At 39.8% G+C, this 21,019-nt stretch overlaps 1 protein-coding gene and 3 non-coding genes across 9 annotated transcripts; all 4 read right to left on the bottom strand.

Annotated features, from left to right (window-relative positions):
• Positions 1-874: 874 nt before the first annotated feature.
• On the bottom strand, positions 875-20,389 carry KANSL2 (KAT8 regulatory NSL complex subunit 2). Of its 6 annotated transcripts, none has more exons than XM_059080617.2 (10): positions 20,302-20,389; positions 19,484-19,742; positions 18,507-18,685; positions 17,661-17,775; positions 12,823-12,986; positions 12,448-12,614; positions 11,228-11,324; positions 7,065-7,318; positions 2,239-2,358; positions 875-1,549 (listed from the first exon to the last, which is right to left on the bottom strand). In XM_059080617.2, exons 2-10 carry the CDS (start codon positions 19,732-19,734, stop codon positions 1,418-1,420), a joined length of 1,479 nt encoding a protein of 492 aa, XP_058936600.1. In that variant the 5' UTR covers positions 19,735-19,742; positions 20,302-20,389; the 3' UTR covers positions 875-1,417. The 6 variants fall into 6 exon arrangements, with proteins under 6 accessions (XP_058936600.1, XP_058936602.1, XP_058936607.1 ...); XM_059080619.2 differs by having other exon boundaries at positions 20,201-20,325; XM_059080624.2 differs by having other exon boundaries at positions 7,167-7,318; positions 20,201-20,305.
• Positions 1,770-1,906, bottom strand: LOC131767515 (small nucleolar RNA SNORA2/SNORA34 family). Its single transcript, XR_009338724.1, has one exon. It is a non-coding gene; the product is annotated as a small nucleolar RNA SNORA2/SNORA34 family (small nucleolar RNA).
• On the bottom strand, positions 3,533-3,665 carry LOC131767516 (small nucleolar RNA SNORA2/SNORA34 family). Its single transcript, XR_009338725.1, has one exon. It is a non-coding gene; the product is annotated as a small nucleolar RNA SNORA2/SNORA34 family (small nucleolar RNA).
• LOC131767514 (small nucleolar RNA SNORA2/SNORA34 family) lies at positions 11,001-11,137 on the bottom strand. The gene has a single exon (XR_009338723.1). It is a non-coding gene; the product is annotated as a small nucleolar RNA SNORA2/SNORA34 family (small nucleolar RNA).
• Positions 20,390-21,019: the final 630 nt, after the last annotated feature.

Here is a 21,019-nt window from a genome sequence, read left to right on the forward strand (position 1 = left end):
CCTCTTGTCATATTGCATTATAGTAACAGAGAGCTTCTAGCATAGGTAAATTAACCCTAGCTGAACGTGTTTTAACCCTACCCTTAGATTCATCATCAAAATAATCTTGACAGTTTATGTCTGTGACCAGCATCAGGCCCAATTTCTCTAGAGATTTTATACACACACACACACACACACACACACACACACACACACACACACACACACACACACACACACACACACACACACACATTCTTAGCCTTAGAGAATTTTTTTTTTTTGTGGTACACGGGCCTCTCACTGTTGTGGCCTCTCCCGTTGCGGAGCGCAGGCTCAGCGGCCATGGCTCACGGGCCCAGCCGCTCCACGGCATGTGGGATCTTCCCGGACCAGGGCACAAACCCGTGACCCCTGCATCGGCAGGCGGACTCTCAACCACTGCGCCACCAGGGAAGCCCCAGCCTTAGAGAATTTTGCGACAATAATCAGGCATTAATTGTGAGAAAGAAATGGGAGTGGGAGGAGGGGGCACAGAGGGTAAAAAGAAGACATTTGGGAGATATCTGCAGAAATAACATAACTCTGGGTAGGCAGGCTTTAATAAGGAAGTCCCACCCTTTCCATTTACTTCTTACAAGGTTTTTAACTTATCCTCCCAACCAAACCAAAAGCAAATTAAGTTACTGAAAATGTATTTACTTCTTGGGATGGAAGTATATCTGTCCTGTTTTCCCTTTTCTGTTAGAGGCAGCTCTCTGAAAACCCAAAATACACACACACACACACACACACACACACACACACACACACACACTCACTCTCTCTCAAACAAAACATGCATTCAAGTGACTGTTTCACATTTTCATAACATTTTAACATTTAATAGAAACTATGTATGATAATTTTTTATTGTATCTTACATTAAGATAGCCACTATAGAAATTTACATAGGTTAGAAGCAAGATGGATGGTTAAGGAGGGCCCAGTCCTGTGGGGTATTTTCTCAGAGGCTATAGGTCAGAGTTCACTGAGGGGAGGGGCTTCAGATTACCCAATTAGGTAAGAAGTGAGGAAAGGCTAAAACAGGGTGCTAGACAGAGATAACCAGCCATTGGGTCCATCAATATCCCTAGACTTGGGAAACAGCATTACAAAACTCTCTCTCCCCTTAGGCACAGTCCCAGAATACTCTCAATCTCAGCAGCTCTGATGGGAATCACCTGTCTCTCTTCCTTGCCTAGAGTGGGAAGACATCCACAATTTTTAGACACTATTGGTCCCGTCCCCCAACATCTGGTTTGACTATAGCACTCAGTAACCCAGGAGAAAAACAAGGTAGTCCAGGTTGTCCTTTAGTGAGAGACGGTCAGAAATACTTGTTTAAATGGGAAATACAAATCCTCCAAAGTCAACTGGTTCCCCAAACAAACTATCAACTGACAGAAGTGGGTTCTGGCTTTCCATTTGCAGTAGCCACTCCACTCTGAGGCAATGGTGCAGAGGCTTTCTCAGAATTTCGAGATCCCTGTGATCTGCACCCATCTCCAGCCATCTGCATCTGGCCCTGTTAAAAGAAAAGTCACTTTGGTTACAACCTCATTCACTGTGGTCTGGAGCACGAATCTGACTTATATAATGCGCATGTATAGTAGCAACAAGAACAAGACAGCAGATATAACTCTATGCAGTTGCTCTTCCCCATACTTAACCATCCCTGACCCTCGGAGTCAGAAGTCATTACTTGTAGCATTCCTGAGGCCCTCCCAATGGAAAGGAGAGCTGTGGGTTGTTTCTTCCAAATGAAATAGCCATTCTCTGCTGAGGTTCCAGAACAGCCGACAGATCACAGGAAGAGAGTCCTCTGGGCCTCTGTTTGAAACCAACAGCTGTAGTATAACTGCAGGTCTTCAGTCAGGGCCATGAGTGTCCCACCCAAAGCTCAAAGAAAAAAGCCAAATCATGCTGCTTGTGCTTAACTCTACGATGAAAACAATTCCAGGGCTGAACTCTTCCTTAAAGCAACAATTTTCCGACATGCCTTGTCTCAACCTTTTCTAGTTAACTAAATAAATTAGTCCTACTCTCCCAGACATGGGGACCAGGAGCTAGTAAGTGTTCTCTCTAAGGCCCACCTGGAAAAGTGCCATCTGGAGCACCTTTACAGCTAGTGATGGCAACCCCAACCCCCAGGAGTACATGCTAGCCACAGCCAGCAGGGAGCCCTCTGCCTGGCTGGAGTTGTTCTTCACTTGCCAAAATATCCACTGGGCCTTCAGCAATTTCTTTGACAGGATGATCTTCAAGGGTTAGTGAAGGATCAAAAAGCAAGGGTGAAGGAGGGCACTGCATACCGTCACCCACAACATCCAAGTCCTAGGAAAAGAAAGAGAAAAAAGCCTATTAGCAATATCAAGGGAACCAATAAGCTAAAGTTGGCATTTTTCAGCAAACCTCGAAGAATTCTTACTTCCCTCACCCCTTGCCTACCTTTAAAACAACGATTTCCCCAGAGTGTGCAACAAATGGGATAAGATTGAAAAGCACTGAGAATTTTTTCCTTGCTGCCAAATATAAAGCACAGACCACTCTAGTAGCGTTTAAAAGCGTATGTTTTTTAAACAGAAAAATTCAGAGGTGAAGGCAGAATAGGAGCTACCAGGGGCTGGAGCTAGAGGGGAAGTGGGAGTTAACAGTTTTAATGAGTACAGAGTCTCCATCTGCCCTGACAGAAAAGCCCTGGAAATTCATAGTGGTGGTGGTTGCACAATGTTTTGAATGGACTTAATACCACTGAACTGTACATTTTAAAATGGTAAATCTTATATTACAAATATCTTACCATAAAAAGAAATATTTTTAAAAAGCATATATTGGGAACTCCCTGGTGGTCCAGTGGTTAGGACTCTGCGCTTTCACTGCCAAGGGCACAGGTTCAATCCCTGGTTGGGAAACTAGGATCCACATGACCAAAAAAAAAAAAAAAGGGCATATACTTCTAAGACTAACTGTAGTCGACATCTAAGTTCACCAGTGATGAATCTAGTATGGACACTCAGCATACATGCAAATTAAAATGAAATATTGCCTTAACAGATTTGACAATATGAGACCACTTGATTAATATTCTAATGGCCACAAAGCAAGCCAGTGAGCAAAAGAGGAAAGGGGATGGGGGAAGAAAGAAGGAAGATGAAAAACTCAAAGTCCTTCCGAATGGCCAGGAAATATTTGTTAACTCCCTATCCCCACAGAGAAAAGTCCCTGATTCTTAAACCTAACATATCCGATTGCTCTTTAAAACAACCACACACAGGGGGATTTCCTTGGTGGTCCAGTGGTTAAGACCCCACACTCCCAATGCAGGGACCCGGGTTCAATCCCTGGTCAGGGAACTAGATCCCGCACGCGGCAACTAAGATCCCACACACGGTGAGGAAGATCCCGAGTGCCACAACTAAGACCCGGCACAGCCTAATAAAACAAACACACACACACACACACACACACACACACACACACACACACACACACCATTGTATTCTACAGACTATGTTTCTTCCAACTGAACTGGCCATTCCCACAGAGGGGCTTGAAGCCAACAGACCATAGGAAGACACTGCTCTTGGCTCCTGTGTGAAACCAATAGCTACAGCAAACTACTGGTCTTGATTCAGGGTCTAAAGCACTATAAAGGTTCAGACAATATGTCTAACTGACTTTCATCCCTCTGTTGTCTAAGCATCTATTGCTAAACTCTGCTTCCCAACAGTGAAAACTACCCAAGGGTTTGTACTCTCCTGTGTCCAAAAGCTACTTTATAGAGGCTCTATGTTTCCAGCAATTGATCTTCTTGAGAAAAGCTAAGTTCTGTGCTTTTAAAATAAATCTAAGAGTTTGAAATCCTTTCCCTTCTTTGCCGTGCTGATCACCAAAAACAAGAATCACATCCTCAAGATGATTAAGGTAAAGAAAAGAATACAATTAAAGGATGTGATGGACTTAAAGCTGCTCAACTTCAGCAGAAACATAAGGAAAAGGATACAGTCGGCTACCTAACATCTATTTCAGATGTGTTAGAAACTTCTGTACTATCCACAGAAACCACCATGTTCTCACACTGTTAATTAAGACCGTGACCTGTTTTCTCCGATTCTTTTAGTTTGCACAATTATCATGCACTTGATCCTTGAACAACGCCGTGGTTAGGGGCACCGATACCCACTGTCAGAAATCCGGGGATAACTTCAGTCACAGCCATGGTTCTATACCCTCATATTCAACCAACTGTGGATCGTGCAGACTGTAGTTAAGAATTTACTGGAAAAAAAGCTGTGTATAAGTGGACCTGCACAGTTCAAGCCCGTGTTATTCAAGGGTCAACTGTATAAATAATTAACTTGAAATTTAAAAGAACCCATTTAAGCAGTGTGGCAAAAGGTTTCCAAGTCTCAAGATAACAGTGGTACAGAAATTTTTCAAAGAAAAACAGATACTGAAAAGGCTTTCCTCACATATTGAGTGTTGTCTTTTATAAGAATTAAAATTGGGAACAGGAACCTAAAATAAAAGAAGAAAGGATCAGCAGAAATGCCTATGCTAAGAGAAATGAATCAGGACACAAAGACAGAATATCCACATTTTGTTCTATGTCAAAAACAGAGCTCAAAAAACAAACACAAAAAGAGAGCAAGCTCAAAGTAATAGGATTAAGGTATTAAATTCTTATTTGTCAAATATCCTCGGATCAAAGGACAGAAAACAGGCAAGTGTTAATATCCAGAATGAAAGGCTGAACTTTTACCCATATGAATATCTGATACCTGGTCCTCCCACAAGTAAAGTCACCAGAAATTATTAATAAGTATAACAGAAATAATATCTAAAAAAGAACATATAGGTAAGATTGCTGGGTGGAATTCATATAATTAAGAAATTATTTTTTCCCAGCAAAAGACTAGTTAAATATATCCAGAATTTATGGGAGGACAAAAACTTTTCTAAAACAGAATTGTTTCAACATTTTCTGGAGCATTTTTACCTCCAAAGATTAAGAATAAAACTACTTTGTAACGACCAATGTGGTTCATCTAAAGTACACTAATAAAACATAACCTATATCAAGTACAAATAGCTGATTATCATTTTTAAACCTCTAACAAAGGTCCATCTTAAAAACCCATGAGATTCTCAAAAATAAAGTTACTTCTCATACACTCTTTAAAAAATTCACACCATAAAATAAATATTAAAAGATCTGACAATATGTTTTTAAATGTTTAAGAATTAAGATTCCTTAAATATCACTTTTAGGCTATGATCACATCTTATAATCTCTAGTATTTTGTGTTAATATTCTCCAAAGAGCAAACAAGAACATAATCTTCAAACATACTGTAACAGTCATATTTTCTTAGCTCTAGATCATCAAAAGTTTAAGAAAACACTATTCAAAACTAACGCAAAAACAGGTGAAAGGGGAAAAGCAAAAGGTCAAAATAGCAATGGCTCTAGAAATTAACAATCAGATGAAATAAAGGTTAATAACCTAGTACATCTATGTAAAACCCATGTGCTAGTTACTACATATGTACATTAATATTTGAAGGCAATTTGGCAATGTAGTGATTAGGTTATTTTTTAGACCCTATAAATCTGCTCGTTACTAAGTTAAAAAAAAAAAAGAAAGATAGCACCTCTTTGGGTTTTCTTCACATGTAAAATGAAGGGAAATGGACAAAAATCTGTATCAATCTAGGGCTATCTATTCTACTCTCTTCAACATAATCCTATTGGAAAACTCTGGGAAGCACTGGAGTGTATATATATAATCTCTAAGGTTCTCATATTCTATGAATCTGTTTGAAACTTTTTAAAAAGCAATTATAATCAGGATTATAACAAAAATTATAAGTTTGTTATAAATGAAGTGACAAAAATCAAGTTCACTAATCCTACAAACAGTATACAACCAAAAAAGGAGGGGGCATAGTTAATTGGCATCAGTTTACTTTTTTGGGGCCACTCTGCACAGCTTGTGGGATCTTAGTTCCCCCACCAGGGACTGAACCCAGGCCACAGCAGTGAAAGTGCCAGGTCCTAATCACTGGACCACCAGGGAATTCCCCGGAATCAGTTTACTCTTAGTGCCACTTTTGCAGATATTAGCCTGTCCTGATATATCTTTAGTGAGCAACACTCGAGGCCACCCAAATCCTGCTTCTACCCCTAGGCAAACAATCTTGCAACGTATACTGAATTTTCCATTTAGATTTGTCACTTTAAATATGTCATGGTTATATATTGATACAAGACACCCTTATTATGAAATTCAGAAGAATTATCTTCAGAATAAATAATGAAGACCTTTATCCAAAAGGCTAAAGATTAAGCAAAGTGCCAAAAAAGAGATGGACTGTCAACTGATCCCTAAAGTGAATGACATAGTAGGGTAGTGCTAATTAGGGAAACAAATGCAATCAGAGATGGGTTTATGGGCTGGGTCCAATCAAGGAGCAGGCTGAAAAAGGCAGAGTAGTGTACACACTTAGAAGGCTATAAAAGTAAATATTTAGGGAGATCACTGTTGTTCTGGTCCATTCACAACAGAATCTTTAATAACATATCAAAAATGAGAAACAGTATGCAGAGCTAAGTTTAGAGTCATTTTTAGGGGGGGACACATTAATCTGAAAATGAGAACTCTTATAGGGCCAAAACACAAATTTACATTGTCGAGTAGATACCAGAATTCATTTGTATTACTCAGATCCAAGTAAATTACTTACCTTGTGGATGGGCACCAGATTTCCCAGCTACACAAATCCAACCATAATCTTGACTTTCTAATTTCCCTTAGTTTACAATTTCCCTTATCATTCCCTCAGAAAAAAAACTTCTGTAAATTTAAACTGTCTCTAAATGAATATGTTAACGTACAAATACAATCACACACATATCGATTCAAAAAACTTATCAAAGTTTTCTTTTTTTTTTAAACCACAAAAGACTAACCTATTCTCACCATTAATAAATAAGGCCTTGCCTCAAGGGCCAACCAGAGCAGAGCTTCTCTAACTTACATCACTGAACTCCAGAGGTAAACTCTCAGTGGGCTGAAGCTCAGCAGCGCTCAAGTACAGATCCATGGGGCCGGCTTCCAGATCGTCTGGCACAGACAGTACCTGCTCGGGCTTATACATCTGAGGAGGCAACTGGAAATGCAGTGGGCAGCAGGGATCCTCAGAGAGGCTTACAGGAACTGGTTTGTTGCAGGGTACCTCTTCAGACCCCTGGCAGCATTTGAAGAGAACCTGATTCGTGTCCTGACAAATATCTGTAGAAAAACGGTCAAGGGAAATAAAATGGATCTATCCGAGGCACAAAAAAGGAGGTGTCTGCCATATAAAATTCAAGGTCTGGACAACACAAGATATTTGGTTACATTTGATATAGAACCAGATGCAGGTAGCAATTTTTAAAGTTACTTCTCAAAGTGTCATTTACTAGCATAATTCTAGCTCTACCAGTAATGTAAAACTAGTCCCCAACCTCCTTTTAAAGAAGAGACACTAACCTTGTTCTCGCTATGAAGGTCAAATGCAAAACATTCCAAAACATAGTGCTAAGCAAACAGCAGTAACAATCCTAGAAATCTGTACCTATTCAGAAGAATCATGTCATGGTAAATGCAAATAGCTTGCAGAGGCCCCTACCAACCCCTTCCAAGAGTCAAGAGATACAATGTTGTTTTTGCTGTTAAGCAGATGGGCAAAAACTTCCTCAAAACTTTTTGAACCTTGTTTCCAAAATGTTTACATGATACATCTGTTTAAAGAAGCAGGGTGTTGGGGAAAACAGAAGCTCCAGTAATAGTAACTAGGTATCCTATCCTGACAGGAAATAAAATTTCCACACACACCCCTTTTTTCAGAGGGGTGGTTATCACTGGAGTCCTGTTATGATCCCAAAAAGAAAGGGAAGAAGAGCACTTCCCTGCTGGCGCAGTGGTTAGGAATCCACCTGCCAGTGCAGGGGACACGGGTTCAAGCCCTGGCCCGGGAAGATCCCACATGCCGTGCACCACAACTACTGAGCCCGCGTGCCACAACTACTGAAGCCCGCGTGCCTAGAGCCCATGCTTCGCAACAAGAGAAGCCACCGCACCACAACAAAGAGTAGCCCCCGCTTGCGCACAGCAACAAAGACCCAATGCAGCCAAAAACTAAAAATAAAAAATAAATAAATTTTTTTTAAAAAGGGAAGAGAAGAAAACAACTGCTTATGGCACATGGAAAGAAGTATTCCAGGAACGCTCCAGGAGCCCTAACAACTTCCCTTAAGGGTAGAAGCACAAAAGGGCTATATTTCCAAGTTGGCAAAGAAGTTCTGTGGGATGAATCAACATTGAAATCATGATTAGATAACAAAATTCTGATTCTAGTCACTCTGCAAAATACATTTTACTCAAGTTTTATCATTTCCTGAAATCCTAACTACATGGTTATTTTCCCTAGATTAATAGACAACTATTATTTCAAACGTGGGCCTATTTTTTAAATCAGAAAGCAAAATTTTCTGTAAACTGACTGTACCCAGGATTATGGAAGTATGGGTAATTTTTATCCCCCAAATTTTAAGGTAATTTTTTGAAGTTAAAAAATCTAATGTACATTATAAATTTTAAACCAAATAAAACCTCTTGAAGAAAAGCCATTTTCTTCAATCCATTCCTTAGAACTTGATAAACTCTAAAGCAGAGTTTCATAGCATTGCCACCACTGGCATTACGGCTCTCTGTGCACTGTAGAACGTTTATTAGCAGCATTCCTGGCCTCTGGCCACTAGATGTCAGCAGCACCCCCATCAGAGTTAAGACAAAAAACGTCTCCACACATTGCCAAATGGGGTACAAAGTGGTCCCGGTTGAGAACCACTACTCTCAAGGAACAGTATATAGCTCAAAGTAAACAAATAATTATTCAATGAAAATCAGCGTTCAAATGAACAAACATGAATCTGATGGGAACAATCAGATCTGCAATCTCTATGTGCTTAAGCTCAATCTTATTTAAATTATTAAAATTTTAAATGTGAATCCATTAAATTGTTTCAGTTGGAATCTTTTTCACATGTAATTCAAAGGATTTTCACAAGTCTCTTATTTATTTAATATCACAGTATCCTTGAAAAGCCCTCCCCCATCCTCCTCCACCCCCTTTCCTTTCAGATAGGGACAACAGACAAAGAAGGGAATGGTTGACCTACAACTAGAGTCTGGGTCCTTCACTTTCAGTCCAGTGGTGTCTCCATTAGACCAGAGTCTTTAGTTAACAGGTCACCAATGGCAGTCGCATCTTTCTCTGGGATAAGGACTTAAGGAAGGGTAAGTGACTTAGGCAACTACAGAGTGGAAAGGAAAAGAGCATAAAAGAGAAAAATAATACTTCCCTTCTCTTTTCAAATACATTTTGTTTTCAACTTTGCTTTTAAAAATATTAATATTCTAATAAACTATCTTGAGTATAGTGCTGTAAGTCTAAAATACTCCTTAATATCTATAAACTGGGTTTTTTGCCTTATAAAGTAATTCAAGGTCACTGAAGAAAACCTGAAAAGTATAAAGCAGAGGGAAAAAGGGCATTCATAACCCCATCATCCAAAAATAGTCACACTTCTGTTACATTCCCTCCTAGTATTAGTCCCATGTAGTTAAAACATACTCTACCGAATTCCACATTCTATTTTTGTCACTATCAAACATTTTCCTATGTCATTCATAAATTGTGTTAAATATGATGTTTAATTCCTGAACATATTCTATATTAACGCTGTGTCACAATTTTCCTCTCTATTCCCCATCTCTGAAAATTTTAAGGCTCTCTCCAGTTGGAGGAATTCTGTGTAACAATATTCATCTGTATTTGATTATCATCTTAAAATAAATTCTCAGAGGTGATGTTATCGTATCAAAGAATATGAATATCATCAAACTGCTTTCTAAAAGCCTGTGCCACTTTACAGTCCCACTGGCAGAGTTTAGAAGGGCCCATTTCACCATTTCCTCACAAACTTTTGAAAGTTACTCATTAAATCTCATACACAGATAAGTGTCAAATTTATACATGAGGGAACTCCCTGGCAGTGCAGTGGTTAGGACTCAGGGCTCTCACGGCCAGGGCCCGAGTTTAACCCCTGGTCCGGGAACTAAGATTCCACAAGCCGTGCGGCACAGCCAAAAAAAAAAAAGTATGGATTAAAAAAACTTCCTTGTTTTATTTATTTCACTTATTTAAAGTAAAGGTAAATACTTTTCAACTATCAGCCACTTCTATTTTTAATCTGTCCATAGATAGCCTTTGCCCAATTATGTTTTGAGCATTTATCTTTAGTTTTTAATTACTCTGCACAAGAATTTTATATATTAAGGACAGTAATCCTTTACCAGACATTTGTTACAACAATTAATAAATTGGTAAAATATTTAATAAGCAGAACAGAGAAAAAATCAGTTTTCCTTTCAAAAGATCAAGAGAGTCTTCCTTCCCTTCCTATTAAAGAAAATACACTTTACTTTCCAAATATTTGTTTATCTTGCCAGGCAAAAGAAATCCAGCAAGATTTATGCCTTTCATATAATGAAGATCACCATATTTAAATAGTGCATTTACTGTGAAAGTAACTGTCTCAATCAATGTCCACCATATAGATGCACTTTCACAATTCAATATACAGCTCAAAAAATTTTACAGCCCGGTAGTAAACTAAGTTTCCTGTTTGAATGAAGTCTGAAATACCCAAGTCAGGGCCCTGACCATACAAAAGGATAATATTCAAAGAAAGATCACATTTCAGAATCATCCGACTGTTTTTGGATCCTCAGCAATTTGTTTGTAGTAATTGGATTTAACAGTATTATAATTCTAATGAATGAGTTAAATCAGGGATCTCTAAATTTTGGAATCCCAATATTAATCAACTACAAGTAAGTATTAGCCCATATCTATCACCAATGACTGAGATGTTTCTTTCTAATGAATTGACCATTACATTTCCAAAGTTCTGAAATGGCCAACAGACCATAGAAAGAGACTTCTTTAGGCTCCTGCTTGAAACCAACAGCTTCAGCAAACTGCTGGCCTTGATTCAGGGCCAAAGGAAAACAAAAACCTTCAATTAACTAAACTATCACAGATCCCCACTAGCCTTCAGTCTAGCTAGCAAACTGAACAGAGCAAAAAGATACGGGTAAGGCAGTGTCTGGTCATTGGAAGAGACTGATTGGAACAACGAACATCATCCACAAAGGCCAAGCACCTCTGACTGGAACGAGTGGTATGGGCCTAAAATGGAGAAAACAGGTCAGTCAAAACAAATTATCTACGAAAACACTTACTTATATAAGTGTATCCTTAAAGCCTAGAAACTTGAACATTTAACAAATTTATTCACCAATACTATGCAAAAGGAAAAAAAAATTTAAACCTCATGTCCAAATAATGAGTCAACCATAATTTGAAATACAATTCCTCCATATTACAAGTGTGTGATACACAGCCTAATGGTTTTCAAACTATTGTCTTTTAGCAGAACCCTCTTTAAATCGTAATCTTACGTCGAGCCTCAAAAATAGAAGAGATAAAAATGGAATTACTCTTTCTTTTTAAAAAATTTGTTTATTAATTTTATTTTATTTTTGGCTGTGTTTGGTCTTTGTTTCTGGCTTTCTCTAGTTGCATCGACTGTGGGCTACTCTTTGTTGCAGTGCATGGGCTTCTCATTGCGGTGGCTCCTCTTGTTGCAGAGTACGGGCTCTAGACTCACGAGCTTCAGTAGTTGTGGCGCACGGGCTCAGTAGTAGTGGCTCAAGGGCTCTAGAGTGCAGGCTCAGTAGTTGAGGCACACGGGCTTAGTTGCTCCACAGCATGTGGGATCTTCCTGGACCAGGGTTCGAACCTGTGTCCCCTGCATTGGCAGGCGGATTCTCAACCACTGTGCCACCAGGGAAGCCCAAAAATGGACTTACTCTTACTGACGCAGAGACCAGAGGCTTGAGGAACAAATTTAAGAAAGATCACTTAACTCTGCTTGTCAACCTTACTTCCTGACATTCACTGCTTCTATTATTCTACCTATCTTTCTGCCTTCTAAAACAAGAGTCCCAATCTATTAGGCATTCTGTGCCTGTTTCTGAACTGAAGAATTTCTGAACCAAACAACTTAGAAATCTATGGCAACCCTTCAATATGCAGATGAAAATAGAGTTCAGTTATCAGTGCAGGCACAGAACTGATCAGAAGGGAACTAAAACCCATGTCTCTGCACTTCCAGATAAGTGCTCTTTTCAATATACCCCACGTCCTAAGTTAGATTTCAAAACCAAGACTGTACAACAGTGTTTTGACAATTACCCTAACTCTGTAAGTAAAACAAATGTAACACCTTAGAGGTATATACAAAAATTACCTGTTGGGCGGCACCATCTGTGGCCAGCATTCTGCGCTCCTTCAGCTGCCTATGTAGTAAGGCTTCCACTCCATAGCGCTGACGATACCGCCGAAGACATTTTAGACGCTTTAAGTTCTCTCGTTCTTTGGCAAGAAGTCCCTCTGGGCCAGTCAGGAGACTACTACCTAGAACGTCACAACAGTCAAGATGTTATCTGCCAAGCAACCAAGGATGCGTCCCCAAACTAACAAGAAGAAAACAGGGAAATCTGCCCATACTACAGTTTCAAAAGCAAATCCTTCTCCAGTCTAGGTAACAAGCCAGAAGTCTAACGACTACCAAATTCACATGTTGAACCCACCAACAGCTTATTGGAACTGGCATAAAACTTGCCTAGAGCTTCATGTTCCACTTTGCGATTGTGTAAGTAACGTCGTTTCTTCTCTTTGAGTAGATGCTGAAGTCGTTTAAACTGGTCAATGTACAAAGACTGCAAACGAATAAGCTTCTCACGCATAATCAGGGCCACTTCTTCTGCTGTGTAGACACCAGCATGCCTAAAATAAAAGAGACAATTCAAAAAGGATAAGAAAGCACAACAATAAAACCCAAGCTTAGAAGGAAAAAGGAATAAAGGTGAGACTTAGATTTGCTATTCAACAGTCAGTGCTGAGACAATCACCTTATTAAACAGGAGTGTTTTCACACAGCATTTTACCATTCAAGTTGTTACTCAAAACAAAAAAGAAAATTCCCAAGAATGGATACTAATGTATATCACAATATGGGAAAGGGGAAATGTTTCATTATTTTCCCCAGTTATTTGCATTATGTTTAAATAGGAGTAAAGATATAGAATACTCAAAATTTTTATTAATCTACATTCTTGTTCCATTTAATAATTTAATACAGAAAAATCACTTAGTCAGGACAGCTTAAAAGTGTTTAATTTAGTAGCATGTATCTCAATACATTTTAATTAAAGCACAAAAGATAACAAACAATTATGACTTCTAATTTAAAAATATACTCGTAGGGAAATACACTGGTGGTCCAGTAGTTAGGACTCCATGCTCTCACTGCTGAGGACCCGGGTTCAACCCCTGGTCTGGGAACTAAGATCCCACAAGCCACACGGCCAAAAATAAATAAATAAAAATTAAAATTAAATAGAAATAGAAATAAATAAAAATACACTTGTATTTTGGAGTTTACATAGGCCCTCAAAACACTGGTCACAATGGCTAGTCAATGTCCTCAGCTCATTTTGACAATATTCTCAAAATATAGTACCCTGGAGTAACCCTTTGCCAAAGATCTAGATCCACATCAACTTAAGTTTTGCCACCAACTATGAATCAACAGAACTTAAAAAAAAAACTTACTCTAGTGATTAATGAGGTCGCATAAGCAAATCAGTTAAATGTCAGTTTAATTAAAGACTGGTTCCTGCCTCTGATTTAACTCAAAGTTTAAGGGATTAACTGCGAATTTAAAAGACTTTTGGTTCCATTTGTCTTATGTGATCATTGTATAAACAGAAAGAACAAGCTAGATATATACCCTGACTTGCTATTTCATATTTTGACTGAGTAAAAACTATTTGTTAATACACACAAATTACATACTAATTTTAAATCCAAAAATATGTGCTCTTTAAAATTTAACTCTTAAATCACTGAAATACCCAGAATAAAATTATTAACTTTAGGACTGAAAGCAAGTAATCTCTGCCAAAAACTTTTCCTAAATATAAATAGGAGACAAAACTACCCATGTATAAGAGAACTACAACTACAAAGTACTCTGAAATAAAAATAAGTGAAGGGCTTTCCTGGTGGCGCAGTGGTTGACAATCCGCCTGCCGATGCAGGGGACACAGGTTCATGCCTCGGTCTGGGAAGATGCCACATACTGCGGAGCGGCTGGGCCCGTGAGCCGTGGCCGCTGAGCCTGTGCATCCAGAGCCTGCGCTCCGCAACGGGAGAGGCCACAACAGTGAGAGGCCCGTGTACCACCAAAAAAAAAAAAAAAAGAGTGAAAAGAAATTAAGAACCAAAACATGAAAAAAAAACCCCAGCAAATTACAGAAATGACAAAATCTAAGATTATCAGAAAATGTGAAAAGGTTTTAAAAATATCTAATGTCTAAAACAGGTGATTAGGTTATCCATATTCAGGAAAATGGCACATGTCTGCATTAATATGTCTGTACCCCCTAAAATCCTGAGGCTTTAACCTAATACCAAGTTTGTTAAAATGAAATTAATTTCATTATACCCTGTCAGAAGAGAATTTAACCAATGATCTGGGGACTATAATTTATAAATGGGAAGCCACTACAATTAGAATTTACTACAAATCATTTGGGGTGGGGGTGGGAGAGGATGAGCACCCTAACTAATATGAATGCCTAGTTCATGTGACAAATGGATCATTTATTTAAAGATGGACGTCCCAGACGTTCACAGCTAGCTATTAAAGTCATGTACTAATTCATCTTGCTCTGATATACACAAATATAAATCTAGGATTTATTATTAGTATTCAACTTCAAAAAAGAGAATCACCTTATATTCTATTAAATAGTGTCTCTTCTTAAAAGTGCATTCTCTCAAATTTCTTCATTTTGATAATAATGATGAAGACTCAATAACCTGAAATGACCTTTACCAAAACAAGTTCTGGATGTGTGTAGAGGTCATATGATAAAACTTACTTTTTAAATAGGGAAAGATTTAACAATTACTCTTAAGCTAAAACTTCACCAGTGTTGGATGTTGCTGGAAACAAGCTTTTAAAGATTACTTTTTACAAAGCAATTAAGTAAATGATTATTTTGAGAGAAATCACATATATGTACCTACAATGGGGAAAAAATATGCCAATAATAATTCTAGTTAGGATAAAATCTCTAATGACATCATCATAAACAATTCAGAAAGAACCCTTTCTGAAACAAGCAAGTGAAGATATATGCTATAAACTGTTAATGATTCAAAAATGATGACAAAAACATTGGCACCGGGACTTCCCTGGTGGCGCAGTGGTTAAGAATCCACCTGCCAATGCAAGAGACACGAGTTCAATCCCTGGTCTGGGAAGATCCCACATGCCACGGAGCAACTAAGCCCATGAGCTACAACTACTGAGCCTGCGCTCTAGAGCCCGCCAGCCACAACTACTGAAACCCATGTGCCTAGAGCCCGGGCTCCGCAACAAGAGAAGCCACCGCAATGAGAAGCCCACACACCGCAACGAAAGTAGCCCCCATTTGACACAACTAGAGAAAGCCCGCATGCAGTAACAAAGACCCAATACAGCCAAAAATAAATAAATAAATAAAAATTAGCACCAAAGATGAAAATTCTTAATTCAAAGAATTTCAGGGCTTCCCTGGTGGCGCAGTGGTTGAGAGTCTGCCTGCAGATGCAGGGGATGCGGATTCGTGCCCCGGTCCGGGAAGATCCCACATGCCGCAAAGCGGCTGGGCCCGTGAGCCATGGCCGCTGAGCCTGCGCGTTCGGAGCCTGTGCTCCTCAACGGGAGAGGCCACAACAGCGAGAGGCCCGCATACCGCAAAAAAAAAAAAAAAAAAAGAAAAAGAATTTCATTAAATACTTATATGAAATATAAGATAATATAACCACATTAATGAATTAAATATTGTAAGCAGACAATTAACAACTCTATTTACATCTCTAAAATTGCATATGCGTATAGTACTATTTACTCCCACTGGTGGGGATCTCCAGGTATGGAGGACCAACTATGGGACGCGTATCCTTGCATTTTGGTACCCGAGTCAGATCCTGGAACCAATCCCCCTCAAATTACGAGGGACAACTGGATTTTAGTTAGTCAAAAATTTTTTTAAATAGTATATCACTGGGAGAATTAAGGAAAGCCTTATATTTAGTTACCTAATAGTTGAGCACATCTGGAGCTTTATTTTCCCCTTTGAATGTTCCTTTTAAAGGAAACTAACATCAAGTACCTAGTCCTTTTAACATTTATACTTCTCATAAAATTAACTGGTATTTCGATTTATATAGCAATCTCTTGTTAAGTCAGATTAGAATGAATGTGTCCGCTAGAGACTGATCCACTCTAGACTACTACTGACAAAATCGAGTTTCTGGACCTTCAAAACTGAGCATTTACCACACCAAAAGACAGTCACTCTGTGACCCTACAGTGTGAACACCTCCTCAAAGAAGCAAGTTTGGCATTTCTAGAAGCACAATGGAGGAGGGGGAAAAAAAAAACATATATATTGCTTGGTATAAAGTTTCTACTATAAAAGAATCCTGCTAGAAACAAACATTCCTTCTCAAACTATTTAGATGGACTCTCCAAACAAGTACTTCCTGAATAGCTTACTACATCGAGACTACTTAAATAGATGAAATTATTCTACTCAGAAAGTGTAATCGTAAATGACCTCTTATAAACTTCAGAATCCAAAGTATAAAGAAAATGCTATTCTAAGAATTTGTCAAACACAGTCAAGTCTAGAAATTCACTACCCCTCCCACTATTCAGAGTTCTTCCACCTGAACTGTGAGAAGTGTCATGAGACAGAAATCAGAAAGAAAACAAAAACTAAACCCAAACCATGAGATATAGAAACATGAGACTTTTGAGTGGCAATATGTCTACAACTCCAAAGCGAACATGGGTTAAGTAAAGAGCAGAACCTTAGTAAGATATACTTAGGTTGACTACTCACTTCTGGGTTTCTAAATCAGTTTCTCTTTCTTAGGCATGAAACCAAAGGAAGCTCCTGAACACCTTTTAATTTTTCTTAAACAAATAAATTAGAACTTTGCAAAAAAAAAGTAGTTATTCAAATATAATCACTTTATTATTCCTGAGGTTTAAGCCAAGAACCAATTCACATCAATTTTCTCTTCTCTAACTGATCTCCACCCACCTCCCACTCCTATGTCCAATAAATCTATTTTCTCCCCTGCACTTTCTCATGTGTAGAATCTGATGTCCCAAAATTTTCCCAAATTACAAAACTTCTAAAAGAATCAAATCCTACCCTGAAGCAAGATGGTGACGAACAATGACACTTTAATATGCAAAAGCTATTTATTACTGCTCACAAATAGCTATCTTCAACCCTCCTAGGTTATTAATCTACTAAACATCATACAGTAGTACTACATTCCACATACTAACTACTAAAATATTTAAAAGCCCTATGTGGAGTTACAACTTACTTTAGGGGATCTTCTTGATCACTGTCTATGCTATCAGCTTCACTGTCAGGGTCACCTCTCCATGTCTGATCCACAGTAATGGGTTCCTGCTCCCCATCACTCCAGCTGTCTTCATCTGAGGCAAGGAAGGGAGAGCAGCCATTAAGACTTCCCACCTCTGTAACTCCACCACACAAAACTAGATTACTTAACACATCAACCCAAATCTTAAAATTAAAAAAGTTTAGGGCTTCCCTGGTGACGCAGTGGTTGAGAATCCACCTGCCGTTGCAGGGGATGCGGGTTCGTGCCCCGGTCCGGGAAGATCCCACATGCCACAGAGCGGCTGGGCCCGTGAGCCATGGCCGCTGGGCCTGCGCGTCCGGAGCCTGTGCTCCGCAACGGGAGAGGCCACAACAGGGAGAGGCCCGCGTAACGAAAAAAAAAAAAAAAAAAATTAAAAAAGCTTAGTACAGAGGCACTGACAAACAAAAATGGCTTAAGAAAATACATCCCAAGTATGAGTACTTATAACACAAATGAGTTAACCATGCCCTCAAAGGGACAGAAAGTCCAACTCAAAATTATTGTTTCCTAAAATTACCTTACCTAGCAAAGATGGTAAGTATAAAAACAGCATTGAAGGAAAGAGTCAAACTCAGGATAGTAAACCTAAGCACACACTACTTAAAACCAAAAAGAATGGTGAACAACATGGCAATCCTGAATTCTCACCAAATTGCCTATGAATTAACAATAATATTGTACTATCAAGCGCCACATATGTTCAAGGCACTGTGCTAAACCAAATTAAGTTCTTTGTTAACTTTTTTCCTCCTTTTTCATTCTGGGAGCGAAGATCCTTACCCAGAATTCGGCTGGCTTCACTGCGACTACTTTCTGGAGTCTGAGAACCCAGCTCTGTCTTGGCATATGAGCTCAGCTGGCATAAGAGTGTTTCACCCACAGGCCCTGTATTGGTCTTCTTCATTTGAGCATGAAGTGCAAGGGCATTCCTACGGGCATGTTCAGCACAGAAGGACACCCTAAGGAGACAAAATATTAACATTTTATACTCTGGTTCTCTCTTAAAAGAGTTCAACTATTTTCACAGACACTGATCTTTAGATCATTTTCAGAAACTAAAACAACTATTATCTTCATTTATAAATTTAAAATGCCAGTAAAGCTAAACAATTTAACTGGCCCAAGGTCAACTCATTTGGTATTACTAATGGGAAATGCAAGTAGCATAACCTAGTAGTACTCTATCCATCAAACAAAACATTCCATCTCTAAAAATGCTGACATCATTTCACAACAAATCAAAGAGATTCACTTTCATCTTTCAAAATTGGTTCTGGAAGACAACATTTTACTTCAGTATCAATACACTGTAAGTAGTAAGATGTAGGATACAATTTTAAAACCAAATGATATATGCAGAATTTTCTAGCCAAGTTATGTTTCTGCGTAGATACTTTTGCTTAAATGATGAAAGCTATGAAGTTTTTCCCAGAAAAATACATATATATTAATACAATTTTGCATTATTACCTAAGGTTCAAGGACAGCCAAAAGAGTCGTGGAACCTAGGGTTAAGAATAATCCTTATTTTACAGATAAGGGAAAAGATCCAAAGAGGTAACAAAGTGACCCAACTGGGAGTTATCTCCTTCCAGTTTTCACCATTTTTAAAAATTTTCGAAGGATATACCCATAACCTCAATTTTACAAGCACGTGACATAAAAAACTAGGCAGCTATTCCCAACCCACATCATGCCACATCCTCCTCTCACTTAAAAACTGAAAGTACAAACGACAGATATCTACACATATATACCCATCTTTCTTCTCAGGCTTTGGGGCAGCACTGGGACATCTTTTTCCATTCTTCGTAGATATATAACTACACTGCTTGAAAGGGGCATTCTTGTCTTCAAGTATATGCTTAATGCAAAACTCCTGCCCCTCCAGACGAGGTTGCGAGCATGGGCGATGAGTAAACGAACAAGATAGGGGCTCCTGAGACCTGGGCACTGGGGTGATCCTCCCCCGACTGGTCGGCAAGACGTGGATCCGAATCCTGTTCATACCAAAACCTGCAGGGTCACACAAAAGATCAAAAAGCCCTTACCCTTCCCGAAAATTCCTGCTCCACGATATCTGGGCAGACTGCGCGTGGCTTCTAATAGACAAGCGGAAGTCACGCTCCTTAACTCCCCTCCGCCCAGGTCTCCCCAGGCGTTAGAGAATTTGCCTCACCTCAACTTCCCAGTCCAAGCCCACCCCCTACTCCGGCCACCGCCAGGCTGGAAGCATCTCAAGGGCTCGCACGGCCGCGGCACGAGGGCGAAGCGCCAGCGCCGGCCCCACGCGGCACGGCAAACCCGCAGGGCCACCCGCCACCCCCGCCTCCGCGCACGCCGCCTTTGTCCCGGCCCGCCTCAGAGCTCACGGCTGGGCCCTGCCCATCCTCGGCGGCCCGTGCAAGCGCCATTTTGTCCTAAAGCTGCAGTCACCGGAGAATCTCGGCTCTGGGAGCCTAGAGGAGACTGACCCTGAAGCTGACTTCAGGCAGAGTAGCAGCTCGGAACGGAGAGACGGGGCAAGCAGCAGCTTAACTTCAAAAGCGAAGAGCAAGCGCCGCCGCCATCTTACCTTTGCAGCCGCGCCGCACTGCTTACGGTCTGGCAGCGCCACTCGCTTCTAACCATTCCTTTCCGGGCTCCCAACTGCTGATTGGCTACTGCGCCTACAACTCTGTGTCACCATTGGCTATCTATCAAGCCTGGGAGGGCGGGGCGCTGAGAAAAGGCGCGGCTGGGTGGCTAGAAGAGCTGTCTGTCAGTAACTCAGCTCCCGAGAGAGTGAGGCGGAGGGAGCGCGGGCTGTGGAACGCGCTCGCTGAAAACGGATGACTTTCCATCTCCCATCATAGCTGGTGTTCAGGCCGCATTTGGCCTCTCTGTCTGTGGTCCTAGGCCGCGGCTATCTCACCACCCCTAAACAGTGGGTACAAAATCGACATATAGAGGCCAAAGGATCACTGTACATTTGACTGTCAGTGTTTACAGGAAAGGGTTTAGTTTTGTGAACAGTTCACTGATGGAAACATTTTTTGAGTGCTTACTAAGTCTGGGAAATTACATATATAAACATTTAATTTTCAGAACAATCCTAAGAGGAAGAAGCTATAATCTCCATTTTACAGATAATGGAGGAACAGAATGAGCCCATATCTAGTAATTGGGGGAAGAAGGCGAATTTGAACCCAGCCCTCATTCTTTATCCCTTTTATTTCCTCTCATATAGCGAAGAGCATTGGATTGAGAATTAGGAAATATGAGTTCTCGTTGAGGCCTTGATTCTCTAAAAT

This window comes from Kogia breviceps, chromosome 12, assembly GCF_026419965.1.
Source record: "Kogia breviceps isolate mKogBre1 chromosome 12, mKogBre1 haplotype 1, whole genome shotgun sequence".
Taxonomy (NCBI): Eukaryota; Metazoa; Chordata; class Mammalia; order Artiodactyla; family Physeteridae; genus Kogia; species Kogia breviceps.